The 24,897-nt window shown below is 38.4% G+C and overlaps 1 protein-coding gene across 8 annotated transcripts in view; it reads right to left on the minus strand.

Annotated features, from left to right (window-relative positions):
- The window catches only part of BTBD9 (BTB domain containing 9), a 550,633-nt gene that overhangs the window by 12,574 nt on the left and 513,162 nt on the right, over positions 1-24,897 (minus strand). For all 8 annotated transcript variants that reach the window (XM_056818165.1, XM_056818162.1, XM_056818164.1 and 5 more), the window contains one exon: positions 24,243-24,321. In XM_056818165.1, coding sequence (XP_056674143.1) covers positions 24,243-24,321 — 79 coding nt within the window. The remainder of the gene's footprint in view (positions 1-24,242; positions 24,322-24,897) is intronic.

Genomic DNA, 24,897 nt, shown 5'->3' on the forward strand with positions numbered 1-24,897 from the left:
TTGTAGTATGAATGACAAGGAGACTGATTTGAGAGATGTCAATGAAGGTAGCACCAACAAAAATTGTCAGCAGATATGAGTAATCACCATCCCATCCCCCCTCATTTCTTCTTATTGTCAGAGGAAGAAATATCCCTAATTTTTGCAAAGGCTGATGCCTCTATTTGCATTTTTGATTGCTTTTGCCAGTCCTTTCCCATTTAACAGGATCATAGACTACTCTCTGGGAAGGATGACTTCAACAGCACCTCTCTCATCTTTGGTTCTTCATTCCTTTAGGTAGCTCTTCCTGTCTGGCTTTTGGATCTTGATCTTTTGGCTTTCCTTTGGAACATTATCTTCCACTTGCCTATTCTATTCTGACTCTGCAGCACAGGCAAACTCCACTTTAAGCACACTAGAAGTTCTGGATTCATTAAAAAAGGGTGATTTTTATTGTTCAAAAGGGTTTTTTGTAAGTTGACTATTTCCCTTGTGCGCTGATAACATAATATGAATTTTAGAAAACTGATTAATATGCAAAAACTCTGGTTTTCATTCTTTCTCCCTGCCTAGGCCTTCTATGGCACTGTACCATATATTTGGAAACAGAATTACACTCCATACTTTGCTTTTTAATATTTTCTTGTGTCTCAAGTTTTTGTTTTGCCAAGCAGGGCTTAGACCTGTGCTATTTATTCCTATTTCGTGGAGGGCAAAGGATTTAGAACTTGAAGGGAATTTATATGTCTCTAGTTCAATCTTCTCATTTTATAATTGGGGAAAATGAGGCTTATAAAGGTTAAATAACTTAGCAAGGTAGCAAGAGACAGGTGTATGAAATAAACCTAGGTCTTCTGCCTCCAAATCTAGTACTCTTTCCATTATATTATATTGCCTCTAGTTGTATATACTTAATAAGTACTTATAAAATGAACATTTTATAGAACATATCTAATGCCTAAAATAAAAGAGGCTTATAAATGTATTTGGCTTTGCAAGGAATGTTATTTCTTCTGTGCATTTCTGTGGCCCTGATTTTGTTCATCCCATACCAAAGTGTCCCCCAGACCTAAAAGGGGTGCTGGGGGGAAGATGTTCATATCCAAAGTAGAGCTTCTATTGAATATTGCTTGATATCCTGGACCAACATTTATGGGAGGAGTATGGTTTTCTTCACTGATCTAGGTAAAAAAAATAGGGGACTAAACAAATTATCCAAATGATCCCTGGCATCCACATCTGTTCATACAAACTTTTATTATGTACACACTATAATCTGAGCACGGTGTTAAGTGCTGAGGATTAAAATAAAAATAAGACATACACTTCTCAAGAAACTGACAAAGAAATATGTTACAAAGTAAAAATGTGTTAAGGATAAGAAAAAAGATAAGGAGCTCTTAAGATAAGTTGAGGAAGAGATCATTTTTCTGGATAGGGTACAGATGACAGAAGGCTTTGGAGTACCTTGTACACAGTAGGCATTTAATACATGTTTGTTGATGGAAAAAAAAGCCACAATTGAGATGGGGCTTAAAAGAAAAGAAGGCTTTCAATATGGATAGAAATGTGTTCTAGGCACCTTTACATTTTCAGGCTCTTGTGCTTTGTCCCATATTGTTAGGCTAGTCCTCCAAGCTCAGGCCACGGGACCCTGGACTTTTGATGATATATGAAAGCCCCTCTAGGATATGACCCATCTTGTATGCTTGTATTTGTCACTTCAGCACTTAGTACCCAGTCTGGTACATATAAAGCATTAACAAATGATTTTACATTCTATTCCATTCCATGGGGGACAGCCATGGGGGACATGAAGGCAGAAAAAGGCAAGATAAGATGGATAAGTAAGGGGAGAATGGCTGTTCCATGCCTGGGGAGAGGATATATTTAAGCTTTAGTAGTTTAAAACTGCACTAAGACTTTTGGGATCCTCTATATGTGTGGTAAATGGTACAAGACTAGATTAACTGTGTCTGGGTCATAGCAAGCAAAAAACATTCCTCTTAAAGTACTACTGTCTCTTAGGAAATGGGTTCAAATGATATTCCTTAAATCTCTGGAGAATCAATCCATCAATCAATAGACATTCCACTGTGCCATGCACTGATGGAGATACAGATACAGAAGATGTTTCTCTTCAAGTAGTTTGTCATCTTGTAGAGACAAAATGTGAAACATGAGAAAACATGTAAAAACAGTTATGAGCTGTGTAGTGTAGATAAGAATTCAAAGGAAAGAATTTGTGAAATAATTTTAAAAGTCTTTATGGAAAAGATGGAATCTCAAAGAAAAGGTAGAATTTGGACAATGGGGAAGAGACAGAAGAGCATTCTTGGAGGCAGTACACAGAGCATTAGGAAAGGCTCAGATAACGATCTGATTGGGATGAAGTATATGTACTGAAGCTTAGTGAGAAATAAGATTGGCTAGGTACATAAACTGGAGAGACCGACTGGGAGTAGGACACCCAGCTGCTGTAGAAAGCTAGGTCTAAGGTGATGGCAACAGGTTAGTGAGAAGAGAAAAAAGTGAGACGTCTCAGAATCAAAAGGAAGAAATGACAGAACATGACAGTTGGGATACAGTGAGTGAAGGAGAAGGAAGGACTAAATCAGTCTGTCAATTAACATTAAGCCTCTGCCATGCGCCCTGGCTAAGTGCTGGGGATTCAAAAAGAGACAAGATATGGTCTGTCCCCATCCTCAAGTTGCTTACAGTCCAATGGGAGAGATAACAAGCAAGCAAATATATATATATACACACCAACCACGCTAGATACAGGACAAGCAGGAAATAATTAACCGAGGTAAGGTTCTAGAATTAAGGGTTGGGAAAGGCTTCCAATAAAGATGGAATTTTAGTGGGAACTTAAACTCCGCTGACTTCAAATTTTCTAGCACTGGAGATTGGATAGTGGTGGTGCCACCATCAGAAATGAAGCTCCCTGGAGAAAGTGGATAGTGGATGTATTTGAACTCCTGTAGCCTCCACATCAATGCTGAAATAGGAGTAGGAACCCAGGGAAGATAAACCACTTAGTTCTAAGTTAAGGTTCCATCAGTGGCAATTCATTTTTTTTTTTGAGAGTGTAGCTTCTTATATATCCTTTCACTGACATTTAAGAGAAGAGTTGGGTCTGATCTACACAGGACTTGTAAGAAGAAACTTTAGCTCTAGAGACACTGAGACTGAGCTGATGAATATGGTTTTACTAGAGCAATGCTACTTTGGGCTCCTCTTCATTCCAATTTATAGATCAATTTGCACAACCTTTTATTACATTTCATTCTATTCAAGCAGTTTTCACTACAGATTTCTCTTTTCTTCCTCCCATTTTTTAGGCAGACCAATCTTGTACTTAACTCATCAGATATATGTTGGAGTCCCCTATAGTTTGGGGAGCTTGCTTAGTGAATTTAGACTGCCTGAGCCCTTGGCCTCTAGAGTCAGAGAGGGGAACAGAGCCTTTATATCGTGACTGCTCCCTTTTTTTGCAAGGAAACTAGGGAGTCACTTGTCATTTACTTCAATATGTCCATCTTACAAAGAGAGTGGGGGATATCTTTTGAAATATGTAGCCAGTGGCTACCACATTTCTGAATTGAATCCTTAGTTGACTTCTGGGCCTGGCTCCCAAGGGAGGAAGAACCTGGTATACTACTGCATTTATTTCCTCCCACCCCTAAACTCATTACTTTGCCCACTTTCTCTTCTTTCTGAGCTCTTCCTTCTATCCCTCCCCTGGTAAGTGACCCAAACCAAGGCTTTCTACTCCCAGGGGAACCCAAGTGATTGAATTTCTTCTTTCCTGAACCTTCCCAGGTATGTGACACCCTTTTGGAAAGGAAGTGCCCAAAGCTGAATGAGGCATACAGGGTGCAGATGTACTATTGATTTATGCAAATCCATTATCATAGTAGCTGCATTATTTTTTCTTCTCCTTTTCTGCAATCGTGTATCCCATTAGCCTGTTTGATTGCCACTGCACACAAAGCGGGCACCTTCACTGAACCATCTTCAATAGCCTCTGGATCTTTTCCCCGAGAGAAGCTGGCTAATTTAGAATGTAGTCGTGTGTATGAATTCAACACAGCTTTATTCACAATCCGTGTGTCTTTTTTTTGTAGCTGCTGTTTATTATCATTTTGTCTTTCCTCTCGGAGCCATAATTCTCATCCTGTTTTGAGGAGGCTGGTGTGTTATTTTCCTCCCAATTCTTAGGAGTGATATATATTAATGTGTTAGCCCTTTCTCAGTGATCAGATTAATTCCTCCTCTGGTTACTACCTGCTGCCTTTTATTAAAGGGATCCCTCAAACACTAATTGCTCATCAGATTTTCAGGTTTTCAAAAGCCAAAACCACTGCCAATTTTCCCCAGTTAACACAAGAGTTCTTTGCAAAGTGTAGAAAGATTCAGGAAAATTTAATAAATGCTAATCAATGATTCTACCTTGTTTCCTGGTTTCTCCTAAGTAATTTTCACTGACGGCTTCCTTGTCGACCAATACAAATAGGATTTCTCATCCCAGCTTTCAACTTAAATTTATACTGTGACGTATCTTTATAAAATAGATACCTACCTCTCACTGATACACTGATATCTACCCATAAGTCAGACATGCTATTCCCATTTTTCTTTTGCTCTTTCTGGTATGAAACCATACATCTACTCTATTCAATAAATATTAGATGATGATGATGATGATGACAGGCAGCTCATCTTAGGTGCTGAAATATGAATACTTTATGGATTTTAGAAATGTTTTATCTTTGCACATTTAAAAATGAAGACCAAGTATTTGTCCAAATATGAAAAAAATTATTTCCATAATTCAACATTTACATACTTTGCAACAATTCATTTTGGGGTGAGGGACATTAGGAAGACTGGTAAGAGTATTTTTCAACCAGGAACTATTTTTAAGTTGGAAGTATTTTTTTTAGCCTTGCATCTTGAATTACCATTTCTTTTAGGCACTTAAGGACAAAAAAAATTTACAAATGTTTCTACCACCTCTAGGCAGGAGGATGTCTTCAGATTCTGAATGCAATGGGCTGCCAGCAGGTCCAAAGCCACTTAGTCCCTGGACTCTTGGGGCTTGTATCCTGACTATGCTTTCATCAGCACTTGTGTAAACTTAAACCTTCTTGAAATGGACTCTTCTCACAGGGTTTTTCCAGCCCAATGGTGTTCTTTGCTAGGCTGCTGCTGCCCTCTGCAGGCTCCAGGGAAACCTGCAAGTTCACAATGTTATCCAGGTTAACCCTGAATGTTTCAGGCCTCACAGGGGGTCAATATTTACATGGTTGTAAAGACTTTCAACTCTGAAAGTATCTTGGGAGTTGGAGGAGAACTTAGAAGGGATCAAGTCCAACTCCCTGCACCATGCAAGAATGCTTCTGACAACATCTGAGAGCAGCAGTTAGTCATTCACTATGTTCGGAAGGAACTTGTTTCAATGTTGAAGAACAAAATTGTCAGAAAGTCTAAGTATTATGTTATAACCCTAAACATGCTTCCTTCTAACTGCCATTTGTTGGTTCCAGTTCTACCCTTTTGAACTATATAAATCTCAGATTTCTTCTACTTCTTGGAAAAACAAAACTAAAATGCCTCCTCTGAATGCCTCTACTTCAACCTCATACAATCTAATTTCAGTAAGAATTTCTTTCTCAGAAGTCACTGATAGCTTCCCAATTCTCCATACCACATAATCATATTCCTCATTTACTTTGATTTATCCATAGCATTGGATAATAATGACACTAATTTCTTTTGGATATTTCCTCCTTTGCTTAAAGGTACTTTACTCTTTTAATGCTTTTCCTAGTCTTAACTGTTCCTTTTTCCTGTCTCATTCAGAGGCTCCTCTGCTTCTCTGTCCTTTTCCACTTTCTCTGGGCTTCTCATTTCTTTCTACACTGAAGCAATCTTATTTATTCCCATTGTTTCAACTACCATCTCTGCTTGGATGATTCCCAAATGTATATTTCTGAACCATGACTTTCTTCTGAGCTCCATCAATCAGTAAACACTAATGTGTTAGGCACTGTGTTAGGTATTGAGAGAAGACAAAAATGAAACAGTCCTTGCCCTCAAAGAGCTCATATTCTATCTGAGGAGATATGTATGTATAAATATACAAGCACCTATCAAAATAAGTACAAGCAGTTTTAGAAGGAAGGGCTGTGGCAGATGGAATGGGGGAAGGGGAGCAGATGGAGGCCAGGAAGAATTCTGAGAGGAAGAGGTGAGGCAGGAACACTTTCCAGGGTTTAAAGACAACAAATGCAACAGGAAATGGAATTTTCTAAGTGAGGAACAATAGGAAGGCCTGACTGGCTGGATCCTTGGGGGGCATAAAAGGGTATTGCATGGAAGTCTGGAGAAGTTGGTTAGGAAGGTTTTTAAATGTCCAACAAGAATTTTATATTTGGTTTTAAATGCCATAGGGAGTCACCATCAGACTTTCACTTAAAGAGGTCAATTTCATAGCTGTGAGGAGAGCTAGGGAGGGAGAAGCCTCTGCAAAGGGTGAGGAGAGAGATAGTGAAAGTGGAGATCATGGGGGGAGAGAGAGAGAGAGAGAGAGAGAGACAGAGAGAGAGAGACAGAGAGAGAGACAGAGACAGAGAGAGAGAGAGAGAGAGAGACAGAGAGAGAGAGAGAGAGAGAGAGAGAGAGAGAAAGAGAGAGAGAGACAGAGAGAGAGACAGAGACAGAGAGAGAGAGAGAGAGACAGAGAGAGAGAGAGAGAGAGAGAGAGAGAGAGAGAGAGAGAGAGAGAGAGAGAGAGAGAGAGAAAGAGAGAGAGACAGAGAGAGAGAGAGGGAGGGAGCTGAGGATAAAACCAACATTGTGAATCTATGACATTGGAAAGATGGTGGCACTCTTGGCAGGAAAGTTCAGAAGAACACTCAAATTGAAATATCTGATAGGTAGGTGGTGATGCAAAACTGGACCTCATGAGTGAGACAAGGGCTGGAAAGAGCTGGTAATAGTCTGCATAAAAATGATAATTAAACCCCAGGGAGTTGATGAGATCACCAAGCAAAGTAGTGTTCAGGGAGAAAACAAGAGGGACCAAGGCAGAACCTTACTCACAATTAGGGTCAGAACATGATCCAATGAAGGAGTGTTTAGATAGGTTAAGAACAAAACTGGGAGAGCAGTGTCTTAGAAACCCAGAATAGAAAAATATCCGGGAGGAAAGGATGATCAGCGTTGTCAAATGCTTGAGATCAAGAAAAATGAGGACTGAGAGATGGTCATTAGATTTACAATTAAGAGATCATAGGAAACTTTGAAGAGAGTAGTTTTAGTTGAGAAAGATGAGGTTGAAAGCCAGACTGCATGGGTTTGAAATGAGAGTAAATGGAAAGGAAGTAAGAACAATGGGTAATGTGGTGGTCAGAAAAGCTAATTTTATCTGGGTTGCTGTAAGAGCGGTAGTTTCTATGAATAGGGAGGTGACAATTCCATCATAGTTTGCTCTTGACAGAACTCATCAGGAGTATTGTATTCAATGCTGGGTGGCAGTTTCAAATGCACATTGATAAACAGTATCATGTGCAAAAGAGGGCAACCAAGAAGATCAAGGGTCTTTAGTTATTGGCATATGAAGACTGGTTGAAAGAAATAACTATGTTTAGCCATAGTTATTTTAAATATAATTTCTCTATCTCTTCCTACTGAGTTTTGTTGGTAACATACAGAAATGTGGATTATTTGTGTAGGTTTATTTCACATTCTGCAACATTGCTGAAGCTGTTTAATGTTTTTAAAAAAAATTTTTTTTGAAAAATTTATTTAATTAGTCAATTTAGAACCTCATTCCTTGGTTACAAGAATCATATTCTTTCCCTTCCTCCCTTCTCTCCACCCCTTCCCATAGCCAACAAGCAATTCCACTGGATTTTACATGTGTCCTTGATCAGAACCTATTTCCATATTGCTGATGTTTTGCACTAGGATGATCATTTAGAGTCTACATCCCCAGCCATATCCTCATTGATCCATGTGATCAAGCAGTTGTTTTTCTTCAATGTTTTTACTCCCATACTTTTTCCTCTGGATGTGAATAGCATTCTTTCTCATGAGTCCCTCAGAATTGTCCTGGATCATTTCATTGCTACTAGTAGAGAAGTCCATTACATTTGATTGTACCACAGTGTATCAGTCTCTGTACAATGTTCTCCTGGTTCTGCTCCTTTCACTCTGCATCAATTCCTAGAGGTCGTTCCAGTCTCCATGGAACTCCTCCACTTTATTATTTCTTTTAGCACAATAGTATTCCATCACCAACATATACCACAATTTGCTCAGCCATTCCCCAATTGATGGGCATCCCCTCATTTTCCAATTTTTGGCCACCACAAAGAGCGCAGCTATGAATATTCTTGTACAAGTGAAGCTGTTAATGTTTTGATTAACTTTTTATTTGATTCTCTAGGTTTCTCTAAGTAAACCATCATATCAATGGCAAAAAGTGATAGTTTTGTTTCCTCACTGCCTATAACTTACTCCTTTGATTACTTTTGTCTTACTACTATGGCTAGCATTTCTAGTATAATACTGAATAGTAATAGTGATAATAGACATCCTTTCTTCCCCTCCAGTCTTACTGGGAAGGCTTCTAGCTTACAGAAAATGCTTGCTTTTGGTTTTAGATAGTTATAATCTATCATTATGGAAAGCTTTGTTTATTTCTATGCTTTCTAGTGTTTTGCATTCTGCCTTGACCCCCCCCCCCCCACAAAAAACAACAGAAATGGAGATTGTATTTTGTCAAAGGCTTTTTCTGCATTTGCTTTGTATTTAAAGGGTGGCCATGCAGAAGTAGTAGACTTGCTCTAGTTGTAGATTTGCCCCCTGAGGGCAGTCAGGATCACTAGGAAGAAGTTAAAAAGAGGCAAATGGTAGCTGTCTAAAAGTGCAATTTTCCTGCCTTAAGAGATGAGTCCCCCCCGCCCCCCCTTAAGACTTTCAAGCTGAGACTGACCACTTAATGGGCATTCTGTTCAGCTGTAGAATGCTTCTAATTTGGAGGAGATGATAAGAGTCTAAAATACTTTTTAAGGGATGGGGAAATGAGTGTATTTGTAGGTAGCATGAATAGTGATAGATTAGAGTTGGGGCTGATATCATACCCACATCTCCATATCTCTTTAAACCTTCAAAACCATTCTGTTCAAAACTGAGATTATCTTTCTCCCCCCTCAAAACTGCTTCTCATTCAGACTTTACTATTTTTGCCCAATATGTCTCATTAAAAAACTTGCTATTTCCTTCTATTCCTTCATTTCCCTCACTTCTCATATTTAATCTTACTCCTACCTTCTGCAATACCATCCATCCTCTTTTCCCCAAGTCTTACTGTTCCTCCTCTTCTAGAATAAACCCTTACTCTCATCTCATGAATGTAACAGCCTAAGGAGGATTTCTCTACTCCTTGTCCTCTTTGCCCTCTTCCAATCTCCCCTTTCTACTCATGTCAGACTAGTCTTTTGAAAGACCTAGTCTTGTTGCTCCTTTGCTCACATATCTTTAGTAGCTCCTGCTTCAGTAGCTCCTAAGTGACATTGGAACTACTTTGCCTTCACTTTCTAACACTCCCAACTATAAAAGCTAGCTGGTGCAGTGGGTAGAGTGCTGGGCCTGGAGTTGGGAAGACCTGAGTTCAAATCTAGCCTCAAAAATTCACTAGCTGTTTGACCCTGGGCAAGGCCCAGGTTAAGGTTAAATAACCTTTATCTGCCTTGGTTTCCTAAAATGTAAAACTGAGATAACAACAGTACCTACTTCCTAGTGTTACTTAGTCTCATGTGTGTGGCACATAATAGGTGTTTAATTAATGCTTGTTCTTTTCCTATCTTATATTATACTCTTTCCCCCCAAATACACTGTCTTGTGTCTCTGATTCTGCACTAGTATACTACTCCCTATTCCTAGAATGTTTTCTTTCTGTCTTTGCTTGAATTCTTATACATCTTTTAAATTCCAACTTAACTGTTACTTTCTCAATGAACTTTTTCCTGATCAGAATTCCCTCTTCCTTTTCAACTTACTCATCCCCCCAACTCCTTCGTTGCTTATGAATTGTTCCAAAGATCATTTTGTTCCTCCTCTAATGCACTTGTGTACTACTAAAGTCATCTGCACATGTGTCATATCTCCTCATTGTATTATTATTATTATTATTACTCTATGAGGGAGCTATCATATATCAACTAAACTTTGTAACTCGTTGTGCCTAGCTCAATGTTTTGCACACAGTAGGTACTTAAAATATTTGTTAAATTGAATTTCATATTTCTTGTGCCTAAAAATGCTTTTACTTTCACATTTGATTGACCTATACAATCTGGCCAGCTATGACACACAATTTGCCAGAGTACCACTGGAAAAAAAAGATCCCCCCATGTTTTATTTCAGATAATATTTCATTTTCACATCTGCTAATTAAGAAGTAGAGAGAAAAATTATACATTCAAGTCACTTTCATGCATATATAATCCAGACTCATGTGCTAGGATCTGGAGAGCCTTCTTAGCCTTTTCGTGACTATTTAAAATAAAAAACAAAACATAAAACATATATACAAAATCTTATTAGATTCCTGTGGATGCCTGAGCCCTCTCCAGGAGATAAAAGTGGCTTAATTATTTCTACCCTTTCCCGTGGATGAGACAGCAAGAGAACCCAGTTGACACCCCCAACCAATCCTGTTATATTCAATATAAACTGCCTTGGACATTTTTTCACGTTAAATAGCAAGAGTTTTCTGTGCATCTGGGGATTGGTCATTTTTGTTTGTTCTATCTAAAGCAGCAGCCTGCTAACATGAGAGAATGTACATTTCAAGCCTATCTCTTCTAACTGCAAGGAGTAGTTTATCAGCATAAGCTAGATACTTCAGTTTATCATACTGATCAGGATGGCTCCAGTGTGTTTACCTGTGGCAGGTACTTTCCCCCAGGAAGTCATGGTAATACTCCAATAACATGTGCTGAGTATTTGAAATTGATTTGTGCTCCATGTTTTATCATTTTTCTCTCTTTGGTAATCTATTCAAGTACTCATTTTCCAATAAAACTTTCCATAGCATATCAGTACTCAAGTATAAAGATAACCATATAAATTGCCTTTTTGGGTAATAATATGAATGTATGTATGTATATATTTTTTTCACTGAGCTCTTTTCTTTTTAATCAGTATAGACTTAATGACAGTTTCTTCAAAGCCCTGAATAAACCCAATGGTGTTTCTTTTCTTCCAGACCTCTCTTATGTCAATGATGTTGTTGGCCACTTCAACCAACCAATTAGTCAGTAAGCATTTATTTAGTTTCTACTATGTACCAGGCATTATGCTGGGTTCTGAGGATAAAAAAATAAAAGGTTAGATTTTTGCTGCCCTCAAGGAGTTTACATTCTATCAAGAGAAAGAACCACCTACACACATACATATAAGGCAGAATACTGCAGATATAGGAGACAGTCAAAGTAGAGGCACAAAGGCAGGATGTGGAATGCTGTGCATAAGAAATGAATGCATGCATGAATAAAGTATTTATTAAATTTTGTGTGCAAAGTTCTGTGCTAAGCCCTGGGGACACAAATAGAACTGGGAGACAGCTCCAGTTTTCAAGAAATTCCCATTCTAATGGGGGAGACAACACAAATGGAGATTGCAGTTGTAGTCAGATGGAAAAGTCCCAAGTCCTTGAAGTATAGCAGTAAAGCAAATAATGATGCCTCTTTTAAAAATTGATATTTTTTGTTTTTGTTTTTATTTTTTATCACCATATTATTCCTTCTTACAAGTGATGAACAATCCCATAAAAACAAAACCCCAAATCATCTGGCCAAGCAACAAATGATAAATCATGTTTTCATCCTCATTTCTATTCCAACAATTCTTTCTCTGAAGGTGGCTACCATTCTTTTTCAAAAGTCCCTCAGAACTGTCCTAGATCATTGTATTGCTGTTAATAGCAAAGTCTATCACATTTGATTCTTCCACAATATTGCAGTTACTGTGTATAATGTTCTCTTGGTTCTGCTTATTTTACTTTGCATCACTTCACATAGGTCTTTCCAGTTCTTTTTGAAATCATCCTATGTAATCCATCACCATCATATACCACAATCTGTTCAGCATTCTCTAATTGAGGGGCATCCCTTTAGTTTCCAAAAAGAATCACAAAAACCACAAAAAGAACAGGTAAATATTTTCCTATTTTTCTTAATTTCTTTGGGATACTGACCTAGTAGTGATATTGCTGAATCAAAGAGAATACACTCTTCCATAGCCCTTTGGGCATAATTCCAAATCACCCTCCAGAATGGTTGGATCAGCTCAAAACTCCACCAGTAGTATATTAGAGTCCCAATTTTGCCACATCCCTTCCAACATTTATTATTTTCCTTTACTATCATATTGGCCAATCTGATAGGTGTGAGGTGGTACCTCAGAGTTCTTTTAATTCGCATTTCTCTAATCAAGAGAGATTTACAACATTTTTTCATGTGATTATTGATAGCTTAGATTTCTTCATCTGAAAACTGCCTGTTCATATCCCTTGACCATTTGTCAATTGGATAATATTTTGGATTCTTATCAATTTGACTTAGTTCTTCATATATTTGGGAAATGAGACCTTTATCAAGAGATGTTTTTTATTACCCCCCCCCCCCAGTTTGTTAATCTCCCTTCTAATCTTGGTTGCATTGATTTTGTTTGTATAAAACTTTTTAAATTTAATGTAATCAAAATTATTCATTTCACATCTTGAAATGTTCTCTCTCTTGTTTTGTCATAAATTTTTCCCTTCTCCATAGATCTGACAGGTAAACTATTCTATATTCCTCTAATTTACTTATGATATCATTCTTTATGTTTAAATTTGTCAACGTGGAAATCTAGAAGACCCCAGTTTATTTAGTTGGGAGGTAGAAATCCCAAGTTTTTGATCTTGTCATAGGAGAATTTTCCCCCTGAGGGAAGGCCCCCTTCACCAGACAATAAACATCCACTTCAGCTTTGGTGCAGTAGGTAGTGCATCATTCTGGCAAGCTGAAGGTCCCGAGTTCAATCCTTGGAAGGAGGGTGTGATATACTGGGAAAGGCTTCTGGAGACAAAAGAGCTGCTTGACTTCGGATGGGGTCTACCTCCCACCTGAAGTGGATGTATGTTGTCTGGTGAAGAGGGACCTTCCCTCAGGGGGAAACCTCTCCTGTGACAAGGTCAGAACCTGGGGTTTCTTGACTATATCTTGGTATAGGGTGTGAGATACTGATTTAAACCTAATATTTGCCACACTATTTTCCAATTTCCCTAGCAGTTTTTGTCAAATAGTGAGTTCTTATCCTCAAAACTGGAATCTTTGGGTTTATCAAATACTAGATTGCTGAGGTCCTTTTGATGCTCTTTAATGTCATGTACACTGACAAAATGATATCACTTCTTTGTGTTGGACCACTTGACTGTGCCAAAGACTCTGGTGACAAGAACTTCCTTTCCTGGGTCTCTAGGAGCTATGGCTGCAGCCCCTGCAGGAGAGGCTGCTTCCAGGATGATGGCTGCTGGGGCTGGGCTGGAAGCATTGCCATTCCCAGGGCTCTTGGGCTTAGGATTTGGGCTGACCCCATCTGGACCTGAGAGGAGATGGTGGTCAAGGCTGGGCTTGCCTGGCACAAGTTGCCTCCTGTCTCTCAGCTGGATTGGCTTGTCTGCCTTCTGTGTGTGGTAGATGGTGGGGATGGCTGTCCCTTTCTTCATGGGAGTTGCTTCTATGAAAAGTGGCATGAGGGCTGGGGTGGAAGTAAAACCAGTGGTCCGGAAGGTGCTGCCACTCCCAGGGTTCCTGTGCCTATCTGACTTTGATGGTAGTCTGCCCCTTCTCCTCTGACCTCTCTCCATTGCTGGTGTTTTAGGAAGGTGAGGTCCCTTTTCCACAGGGATCTTTCCCCTCAGTGATGGCTGTGGGAGCATGGTTGGAAGTAGGTCTGGTAGTGTGAGGGGCACTGCTATTCCTAAGGCTTTAGGGTACTGGGCTGTCTCCATTAGGGTTATAAAGTTTACTGATAATCTCATAGGAAACTATTTCAACAGAACTTTCAGTTCCAAGGAGAAATTCCTTAGTCTCTACTGCAGTAAGCTAGGGACAGGGATATGACCAAGTTGCCAGCTCCTTTGCATGTTGGCTTCTGAGTCTTCCTTTTCCTTCAGGGACCCAAAGGTTATCTGTAAGAAGGTCAATCTGACCAGACTGAAGAGTGTTTGTTGGGAAGTAAAGTGCAACAAGTCAGGGAAGGTATAATGTAGTCATGCTGTGAAGGGCTTTAAATGCTAAACACAGTTTATATTTTATCTTAGTGGTGACAGGGGGCCACTAGTACTTTCTGAGCTGACTGATATTTTAGGCCTGTATTTTAAACATATCCTAAGGAGAGCTGTGTGGACTGATGGACTGGGGAGAGATCTAAGGAAGGAGATCAATTGGGAAGCCAATAAAATAATCCTGATGAAAGGTGATGATGGTGTGAACTAAAATGGTGGCTATGAGAGTAGAGAGAAGGGGCCAGATGAGAGAAATGTGGAAGAATAGATTCTGAAACTAAATGGCTATGTGGATTGAGATATTGAAGATCATTCTGAGGTTGTGAACCTGGGTCATTAGAAAGATGGTGAAATGAATGGATTTGAGGGAAAAGATAATGTGGACAAATTGAGTTTGATTTGCTTATGCAGTGTTCAGTCTGAAATGTCCAACATACAGTTTGGTCATGCAGGACAGGTGACGAGCTCAGGGGAAAGAAGAGAGCAAGACATACGCATTTAGGAGTCATTTGTGTATAGAGGCAATAAGAGAGTTAACAAAGTGACCAAGAATGACAGAGACTTGGGGTACACTCACATTTAGTGGGTGTACTTATAGATCCAGCAAAGGTTTCTACAAAGAAGCAGCCAGACAGGGAACAAGAGAATCAAAAGAGAGTACAACACAAACCCAGAAAGAAGAGGGTGTCTAGGAGAAGCACTGAACAATATAAAATGCTGTGGAGAGGTCAAAGAGGACAAGGATTGAGAAAAGTTCATTGAAAAAAAAAAAGAAAGCTCATTGGATTTGACAAATAAGAGGTCACCTCTAACTTTGGTGAGTATGAATTGTAAAGTGAGTGAGAGGAGAGGAGGCAATGAAAAACACTGCTTTTTCTAGGAATTTGTGAAAAGGGATAATGGCTTGAGGGGGTGGTCATAATGGGGATACTGTACTCTTGCTTTTCCTCCGGGAATCACAGAATACTGGAATTTTTGAGCTTTAAGGAATCTTAAGATTATAAAGGCAAGCCTATTTTCCAGGGCTCAAGGCTTGGTCCTCCCACTGGAGGACTCTCTTGTCTTCACTCATGAGAGGTGCTTATGCAGCCTCTTGGTTTCAATTATTATTGCTATAGATCATATTATCTTTCTCTTCATCTTCCTACAGCCTATATTATAGGGATCTCAGTACAAGGGGAGCTTCCTTAATGATGCTAGCAATCTTAAATAACAATGTATGATCCCTCAAAACAGTGGCACAGGAAAGGATAAAAGTATGATTATACTTTTAGTAGGGGGTATAGTTTAGTATAGTATGTAAATATATATAGTATGTTGTTTAAACTATACTATAGAGTATTTTAATATCATATATTATGTCCAATCTCACACAGTAGTTTTTAAGAAAAAAATTTAAGTTTGATTTTGGCACTTAGTCTTCATTTGTACAGTTGTAGGACTTGTGTATCTTATTGTTTTGCTTCTGTTTTATTTACTTCATTTCATACTTTTTTGTACATTTTTTGAATTCTCTATATTTGTCCCTCATGGAGTAATAAAATTCCATTGCATTATGCTACTATAATTTGTTCATTCTCCAATCATTTGGTCCATTGTCTTTTTCTATTATAAGTAGCTATAGTATTTTAAAATAGAGATCAGTATTTTCTTGCTGTCAGTATATTCTTAGGGTATAAATTAGAGATAGGATTGTTCAGTCAAAGGGTATGAGCAATTTTGTAACTTTTTTTTTTGCTGGGGGGGGGACAGATATACATAATTTCTGAATCAAAACCTCCATTTTATATTCCTTTTGCCTTCTATCTTTATTTAGGTCCATATAGTCTACTCTTGGTAGAGGGTATCTCTACTTACTAATCTTAATAATATTGAAAACCAGGCAGTTCTAAAACTGAGCCCATTTTTCCTCACACCTTCCAAACTCCTCCTCCATTACTATCAACAGCCTTATAGTCTTCTGTGTATACCAAGTTTCTAACTTTGCTATCTTCTCCAAATATCTCTTGTCTGCTGGACAAATCTAAGTTGTCACCAAGTGAGTGTTCTCTCCACTCTATTTCTAGGGTTTTCCTTTCCTGTTCTAATGCTACAGGCTACAGCCTTTGGTTCAGAACTTTGTATTTTGTCTTTGTATTTTGACAGATGTTAAGTCTTGTTCTTGGCTTCCTTGCTTCTAGCCTGCTTCCTTTCCTCACATGAATTTTACTCTGTCCAGCAGCAAGAAACGTCTTTCAAGTGCCATTTCAATCATGCCACTTCCATCAGAAGCCTACAATAGTTTCTAATTACTATACATATCAAATTAGAACTCCTCATTATCTGCCAGGCTGTCTGTCTTCCCTAGATAGTTTCATTTCCCACTCTTTTGCTCTGCTCAAACAACTTATTCATTTTCCTTGCAAATGACATGGCTGCTTCTTAGTCACTGTATAGATGATGTAGTTTCTTTCTGTTCTGGTGTATTTCTCTTTTTCCCATGAGGTTTATAAACACAATGATGATGTGTATTATGTCTCTCATCAGACTAAGAACTCCCTGAAGGTGTGAGATGGCATTTTCTTCACTCAGCATAGAAGGGATGCTTCCTTAGGGACCTTGTGAGTCTAGAATGGCTGCCTTGAAGGTGCCTTCTAGAGCACAGACCATCTCCAGCAGCAGCAGTAAAGAGATGAACCTTAGGGAAACTAGGAGCAGCTTGACAAAACCTGGGGCAAGATATCTGGGAAATGTTCATCCACATAAGGAATATTTACTTCTTTATTAGAAATGTTTTTCTGTTTTCACTAGAGCAACATGTTTCCATGGGAACTCAAACGAAAATGGGAGCCCACAGCTAACTTTCTGGCCTGTCAAAAGTCTGGTAAATAATTTCTGCAAGGCTACAGGCTCAGGGCTGAGTAGTTCTGGAGGGTGGCTCAATCAGCCTCTTATAGGCTTTCTGCACTCTTCATGCCTGGCTTTGAATAGACCCAGATGTGATAGTGTTCTTCATATCCCAAACAAGTTTATGCACTGGTATCTTCTACTAAAAAAGATTCACAACACAGCATCTGATATAATCTTCTATTCCTAAAGACATATGGGCACTTCATCACCATAATCTCATTCATTTTTAGTAAATATCAAGAGACCAGTGCCAATTCTCCTCGTTTTATAAATGAGGAATTCCATACAATCCTTCATTTTTATTTAGAAAGGGCATTGATAATATAGTTAAATGACCAAAAGATTAGTCATCATACTATATGAGGCCTGGCTGAAGAAACTGTGAATGTTGAGCCTGAAGAAGGAAGCCATGACTGTCTTTACCTATTTATGGGGCTGTCAGGCAGAAGAGGGATTAGACTCATCTTGCTTTGTACCAGAGGCAGAACTGGGAATAAGAAGTGGCTACTGTAGAGAAGATGATTTTGTTTTGAGGTAAGAAAATTGCTTTTTCACAATTAGAAGCATCCAAAATGAAATGGGCTGTTGCAGAAATGAGCAGACAGTTGTCCCTTAATAGAGCTCTTTAAAGAGAGGTTGGATGATCAGAAACAATGAGGAGGAGATTGCTGTTCAGGGAGGGTTTGGACTAGATGGCCTATCAGGTCCCTTCTAACTCTGAGATACTGGGATTCATTACAATCCAGTTCAACCTCCATCCCCTTCATAAAGAATTCCCTGACTTTAGTCCACATGGTGATTGCATTCTCCCCCAAACTCCCAGATTACTTCTGGTCTGTATTAGTCATTTATCACTTGAAATATATTCTCCTTTTAGTTAACTTATATTAGTCTTATCTGCCCAACAAGAAGATAAAACTTTTAAATCAGAGACTATATCTCATCTTCTTTGTATTGTCAGTTCTACCAAGAGCAATCTAGGACAGTGATAGCAAACCTTTGGAGATCTTGGAGACCAAGTGCCCAAACTGTAACCCTCATACTGCATGTGAACTGCCCCCTTACCCCAGAGAGGGGAGGGAGTAAGTGCTCCCTTTGGGCTGCTGGACAGAGGGGTGGGTGATATGAGAAATGTCCTCATTGCATGCATGGAGAAGGGGAGGGGAGCAGTCTCCTCTGGCATGCTCTGGAACATGTGCCATAGGTTCACCAACATGGGTCTAGGATCAGAGTATAAACTTAACCAATATTTGACTGACAAATAATTTGGTTGGTGGCAGAAATAGCCTTAGCATTTGGAGATTTGGTATTATAGTATTATCTATGTTGAGATTTCCCCCTCCTTCTTTCCTCTCATTTATAAACAATGCTTATTTTTCAGAGATTCATAGATTAAAGTTGGAAGAGTCTGTAAAGAATATCTAATCTAGTCCTTCATTTTGATGAGACAGATACCTTAGTATAAATAGAGGAATAGTGACTTGCTACACAGCTAGCCAGGAGTAGAGCCAGGGACAGACCATCAGGCCAGTGTTCTTTCCATTATACCATGGAATTTTAGAAACCATATTTTACACTGCACTCAGTGAGAATACATTACTCTGCTTGCCTGAAGTCAGTAAGATGAAACACTGTCTGGTTGCTGCTTGTGAGGTTCAACACCTCTTATATTTATGTTATAGCAAAAGGTTTTGTGTAAGTCTTTGGGGGTAGGGATCTCATCTTTTCTAGGCCCAGAACAGTTTATATTTTCAATTCTTCCCTGTCCCTGTCCCCTGCTGCTATCTTTGTCTCTGTGCTACCTGCCTAGATCAAACATGCTCCAGTTTTCCTCTAAGCATAAATTGGCATGAAAAATAAATATCAATAGAAATGTAAAACAAAATGACTACAATTTCTCTTAATCTCACCAACTGCTACCTTCCCATTAGGATCCTCAGGCATTGCTTCCTTTAGCCCAGCCTGATTTAATGACCAGAAAATCTCCTTATTTTCATGGCCATGTTAAATAAAGGTAACTAAGGAGTAACCAATAAAGATATGAAGTTTGTAAAAGGAGCTACATCAAGACCAGAGTAACACTGTAGCACAATAATATGGGCTGAAATTTAGAAATATCCTGGAGAAAAAAAGTTTCTTGTATTTATGGCTATACTGACAGGACATGGCTTCTAGCTTAGTGAAAATAAGGAAGAATTAGAAGAAAAGGAGTGATTCCAGCCACCAGAATGGTATAGAAGAACTGATTAGAAATAGAGGCAGCTGAATAGTGAAGTTGGAATGACCACAATTTTGCTAAACTGCTACCTGAGACCAGAGTAAAATGATTTTAGTGGGGGAAATCTGAGGAGATGGACTCTTCTGGTAGCAGACACTGGGGGGAAAATCAAATAAACTAAAACAATAGAAGTATAGGGATCAAAGAAGGCTAGAAGTGCTGACATCTAGTGATAAGTGAAAGAGAAAGAAATTTTTTTTTCCCACTTATTGCTTGAGGTGGAATGCTGCAAATGGGCAAAGAATGCGAAGCAAAAAGGATCTGAGGATAAAGAAGAGGGACTAGAGAGTGACATCAAGCACATGGGATTATAGAGCAAAGCGAGAAGGGAGGGAAGGATGAGAGGAATAAACACACAGGAGGGAACGAAAAAGAAAATTTCCTATGAAGTTAAGATAAACAATGAGGATTTGACTAAGTATACAAGGAATAGGAGGTCACTGAATGAAGCATGAAGCCCTTAAGAGATAAGCATTAGAAGCATTTATTGTCAGAAGTAGTAAGCACCGTTTAAAAAAACTTAAAACGAATCCATCATCTCAGCATTCACAAAGGTAAGATGAGAGACAGATGCCAGAAGCAGGAATAGACTTCCCAAAGGACAAGGATAAATGCTACAGGAAATCAGAAGTGATCCAGGACAGGTGATCAAGAAAAGTGATTCTCTACAGGTTGACAAAGCTTCAATTGCCTGAAGTCCTGCTCAAATTTGAAGGAACATGAAAAAATCAGTATGCAGCAGACACATTTCAAACTTTGTGGCTGTGGTTAGGCCTGGAACACCAGGGAGAGAGAGACAAGGTATTACCAACAAGGCAAAATCAGGGGTGTTCTCAATCCCATAAACTTTGCTCTCCAATTCAGAAGGCAGTTCTGCCTTGTCCTTTACTATGTTACAAATTCAAAGGGAATTCCTGGAGGTCAAGGGAAGTTTCTCACCAATGGCAAGGACATCTTTCAACTAACTTGGCCTCCATCTTTGTAAAATTAAGGTCTCTTCATAGCTAGTCAATCAGTCAGGTTGATTAGCAGCTTGGTTCCATTTTACATAGTTCATTTCCCACCTCTTGAAGATTCTTTTAAATTCTAAATCTACAGATGCCTTCTTAACTCACAAATTTGTTGTTCAGTTGTGGTCAACTCTGCAACCTCATTTGAGTTTTCTTGGCAAAGATAGTAGAGTGGTTTGCCATTTCCTTCTCCAGCTTATTTGACAAATGAGGAAACTGTGGCAAACAGGGTTAAGTGACTTGTTCATGGTCATACAACTGGTGTGTGAGGCTGGATTTTAACTCAAGATGAGTCTTCCTGGCTTCAGGTCTGATGCTCTATTCACTTAAGTGCCCAACTCACAAATACTTTTCAAGTCATAGTTTTGCCTATATTCACAGGTTCTGGTCCTTCCTCAGACTAAAAGAGGGCGGGACTTTGAAAAAACAGGAATCTTGCTTGGGTTGGAGGTAACTACTGAACTGATTCCCACAATTGTCTGTTTCTATCGAGCCTGTCTGTATATGAGCAACAAGTACTAGGCTCTAAGAACCAATCTTATCTATAGGTAGAGTATGATCACCATGACTTTTCCTACAATCTTCAAAGTTGTAAGTGCTAAACAAAACATCCATTTCCAAAGTGAGATATTAATTTGAATGAAATGACTAAAAAAGGTGGAGATGGTTAGAGAATTTACACCAATTTGTTTCTTTTAAAAATTAATCAATGTCCTTTGTATCACATTCATTTCAGAGTGCACTCCTTTTCCTACCTAGCAAGATGAAAAAACAAGCAAGCAAAAAGTAACAATACAACAAAAACCAGTTCAGTGAAACTAATGCATTACTCATGCCTGATAATCCATGCCACAATCCATACCCCTAGTCCTTCACTTCTTCAATTAAAGGATGGGGATATATTTTCTCAAGGACCAAGCTTCAAGTCATAGGAATCTCACCCCTGCCCCATACACCCTAATTGAAAGATTGCTTTTGTTTGCATACACAACAATAAAATGATGGGGATCCCTGCGTTTGCCTTCTCTTTTGCTCAATAACCCTGAGTGGAGGTGACCCATATAAACACTGCCAGATTTGAGAGGCTTCCAAAGGTAGGCAGGGATGCTACATGCCCTATCTCCATGAGCCCTATTTCCATATCTTCAATTTTTTCTTCTTCATCACATTCTTTTCTCTAAACTTCATGCTAAGGATTTCTATTTCAGGAAAAATTTCCTTTTTAGTCATAATTATTCTCTAATTCATCAAGATTATATATTTCTCCACTCACAATTTGTTTTTGGAGTATTATGTTTATATGTATGCCTTTCTGCTGTCTTCTCTATCTTGTTGGAATGTAAACCATTTGAGGGCAAAGACTATATCTATTCTTTCAAAGTGCTGCTCTAGCTCTTAATATATATATACTCTAAGGATATGCTTGCTTATTGACTAAGGAAATTTAACAATTAAGGCTGTATTTCCTTTTCTGCTCTAAGCTTAGGAACTGTTTGGGTTAAAAATAACTTCCTAACTCATTTGTGTATCTTGCCTAATGAGGTTATTTGTTTTGTGGTTTAAGGTTATTTTCACTTGGCAAGAGTAAGTCCACATTAGAAATATTTGCCATAAGCAAGAACAATTCAAGAGACTGACAAAAATGATATAACCATTCATTGGCTGAAATTAATTGATTAGTATAATAACCAATCACTTGAAAATGATCAAATGAGAGTTGATTCCCAGGAAGCATGGGACATGCTTCTTAGAGGTCCTTTAGGAGAGATTCCCCAGGTACAGAAAGATCCTGTAGAACTTCATAGTGAGAAACTAGTTTGCCAATGATAAATGATGATGAGTCTTAAAAAATATTTTAAAATTTTACTCACTTGGTTCCTTTTCCCATAATTTGTTTTTATTTCAGCTCCTACAATGAGTGTTATCCCACTACGTTGGACTTGCCTAACAGTGGCAGCATCATTAGTAGTAGAGAGTAACAATTTATTGAATGGGAACTTGGAGAAGAGCAAGAACCTGTGTGAGCAACAAAACTTCCTGGAATCTTGCTTTGCTTGCATGCACTTTCAATTTAGTTCTAAGCAGCTTGGGGTGCATATCTGAGGGGAAGAGGCAGCATTTTAATAAATCCCAGTTTCCTCAGATATAAAAAGAGAAGGGTAGAGTAAATTATATTTAAGGTCTTTTCCAGCTCTAAAATATAATTCTAGGTTTCAAAGGGGTCTTTCTCCCCTTGCCCCCAATATCTGACCCTATGTTACCACACTGGTATTTGATGTCAGTTGTAAGCACTCTTATTATGGCAATTCTTTTCTTCTTCTCCAAGGAAACCAATCCTGTTAACCTGCCCAGGGGCAGATGGAACTTTCATTTTTAGAGAACATCAGGGACTCAAGGCAAAACTCATTCTTGCTCTGCTCATATGAGCCTAGGAAATAGGTATGCCACACAAATTACAGACCAATGCAGTGGCAGTTATTCATACATTTATAGCAGGGAAGCATAAATTTATATTGTTATTTTACTTTAATATTATATTGTTTGTACTGATTGTGTGAGCTAGATAGCAGGGACTCTAGTTCTTTGTGAAACTAAATGATTCTACAGATTACTAGAAGAAGCAAAAGATGTTTAGAAGTAAGTAGTTTTTCAGTGAGAACATGAACTCTATATAGACACAGCCAGGAACCAACTTTGGTAAAGATAAAATCAAGAAACAAACAGCCAAATTATCATTGTTGCTGAAATTCTTTTAAATCAAGGGTTCTTAATAACATAGAAGCCCATGAAGAACTATGGATAAATTTTAGGGAATGTGAATTTTAAATATTTTGATAATTGTACTTTAATGTAATTGGACTAGTTAATAATTTTATCTCTTTTATGCATTTATAAAGATTATTTTTAGGAGTTCTCATAGACTTCATCAGCATGTCAAAAGGGGTCTGTGACTTAAAAAAGGTTAAAAGCCTCTCCTTTAATTGCTGAATACAATTATAGGTAAATATCAACAAATCTATGAAACCTGTAAGTCTTCCTTTTTAGGCTGAAAATTATATTCAGCTAGCCTTCTACCAGTCAGGCTATATTCCTGCCATCTTTTTTCATCAGCTCTGCCACTGCTGGCATATCCCTTTCTACTGGTTCGTTCCCTCTTGCTTTGGGAATATTAATAAAATCAATTCAACCATTATGTCTCTTCAAGATGTTAACTGACTATGCTATTGCTCTACTCACCATTTCTGTGACTTCTGAATTCAAAATACACTTTCCCCTGATTGCCATTCTCATATATATACGTGTATATATATATACATATATATATGTATATATATATACACGTATATATATATACACACTATTTCACTCTTTAAAAATAAGCTATTTGAAGGCAAGGACTGTTTCACCTTTTTATTTCTATCCCCAGTGCTTATCATAGTGCCTTGACATACAATAAGAACTTAATATATTTCTATTTTTCATTCATTCATTCACATTTTAAGTACAATGGAGAAGGAATCAGGAATGAGAAATAAGGGTTGATTTTCCTTTGCCGTGAAGACACTGAGAAATGATACCAAATGATGATATTCTCACTGTGTTAATAGTTTCTTCTACAATAAGCTTTCTTTTACAATAAGCCATCTAAACAGCGGGCTTTCAGTAGAATGAAGAGTCACATACTTTCTTATGAAGAAATATCAAAGCATCTTTCATTAAAGGAGATCCTTACCTCATTTGCTGTGTTATGTGTTCCAACTATTCGGATGAAGGATGCAGGCTGTTTGTCAAAAGTTATAGTTTGCCAGGATCTATGAAAGAAAGCACAAGGATATGCCAGGTTAACCAGGCAGAAAGTTAACATTACTAATTTGAACATCTCTGGACTGTGCAATATTTTGCTGTTCAGTTGTACCTGATTCTTTGTGAAGCCATTTGGGGTTTTCCTGGCAAAGATACTAGAGCAGTATGCCATTTCCTTTTCCACTTCATTTTACAGATGAGGAACCTTAGGCAATCAGGATGAAGCAACTTGCCCAGAGTCATATAGCTAGCTAGTAAGTGTGTGAGGCCACACTTGAACTCAAGTCTTCCTGACTCCAGGCCTGATCCTCTATCCTTGACCACCTACCTGGCCTGGGCAGTATGGGAATTTGCCAAAAGAAAATTAAAGATATTCTTTACCTGTGGGAGCTCCTGGTTTTGACATGGTTCCCTATTCAAGGAGCCTACGAAACACAGGCAAATTCTTTCAAAACAATTAATGAAAGCATGAATACATATGGCTCAGACCAGTGCCAAGAATACACAAAATCAAGAAGGTGGTCAGGGTTATGGTTAAGGTTAAGGCCAAGCAAGAAAAGATCTTTGATCAGGAGAGTGCTGAG

The sequence above is a fragment of the Monodelphis domestica genome, chromosome 2, assembly GCF_027887165.1.
Source record: "Monodelphis domestica isolate mMonDom1 chromosome 2, mMonDom1.pri, whole genome shotgun sequence".
NCBI classification, from domain to species: domain Eukaryota; kingdom Metazoa; phylum Chordata; class Mammalia; order Didelphimorphia; family Didelphidae; genus Monodelphis; species Monodelphis domestica.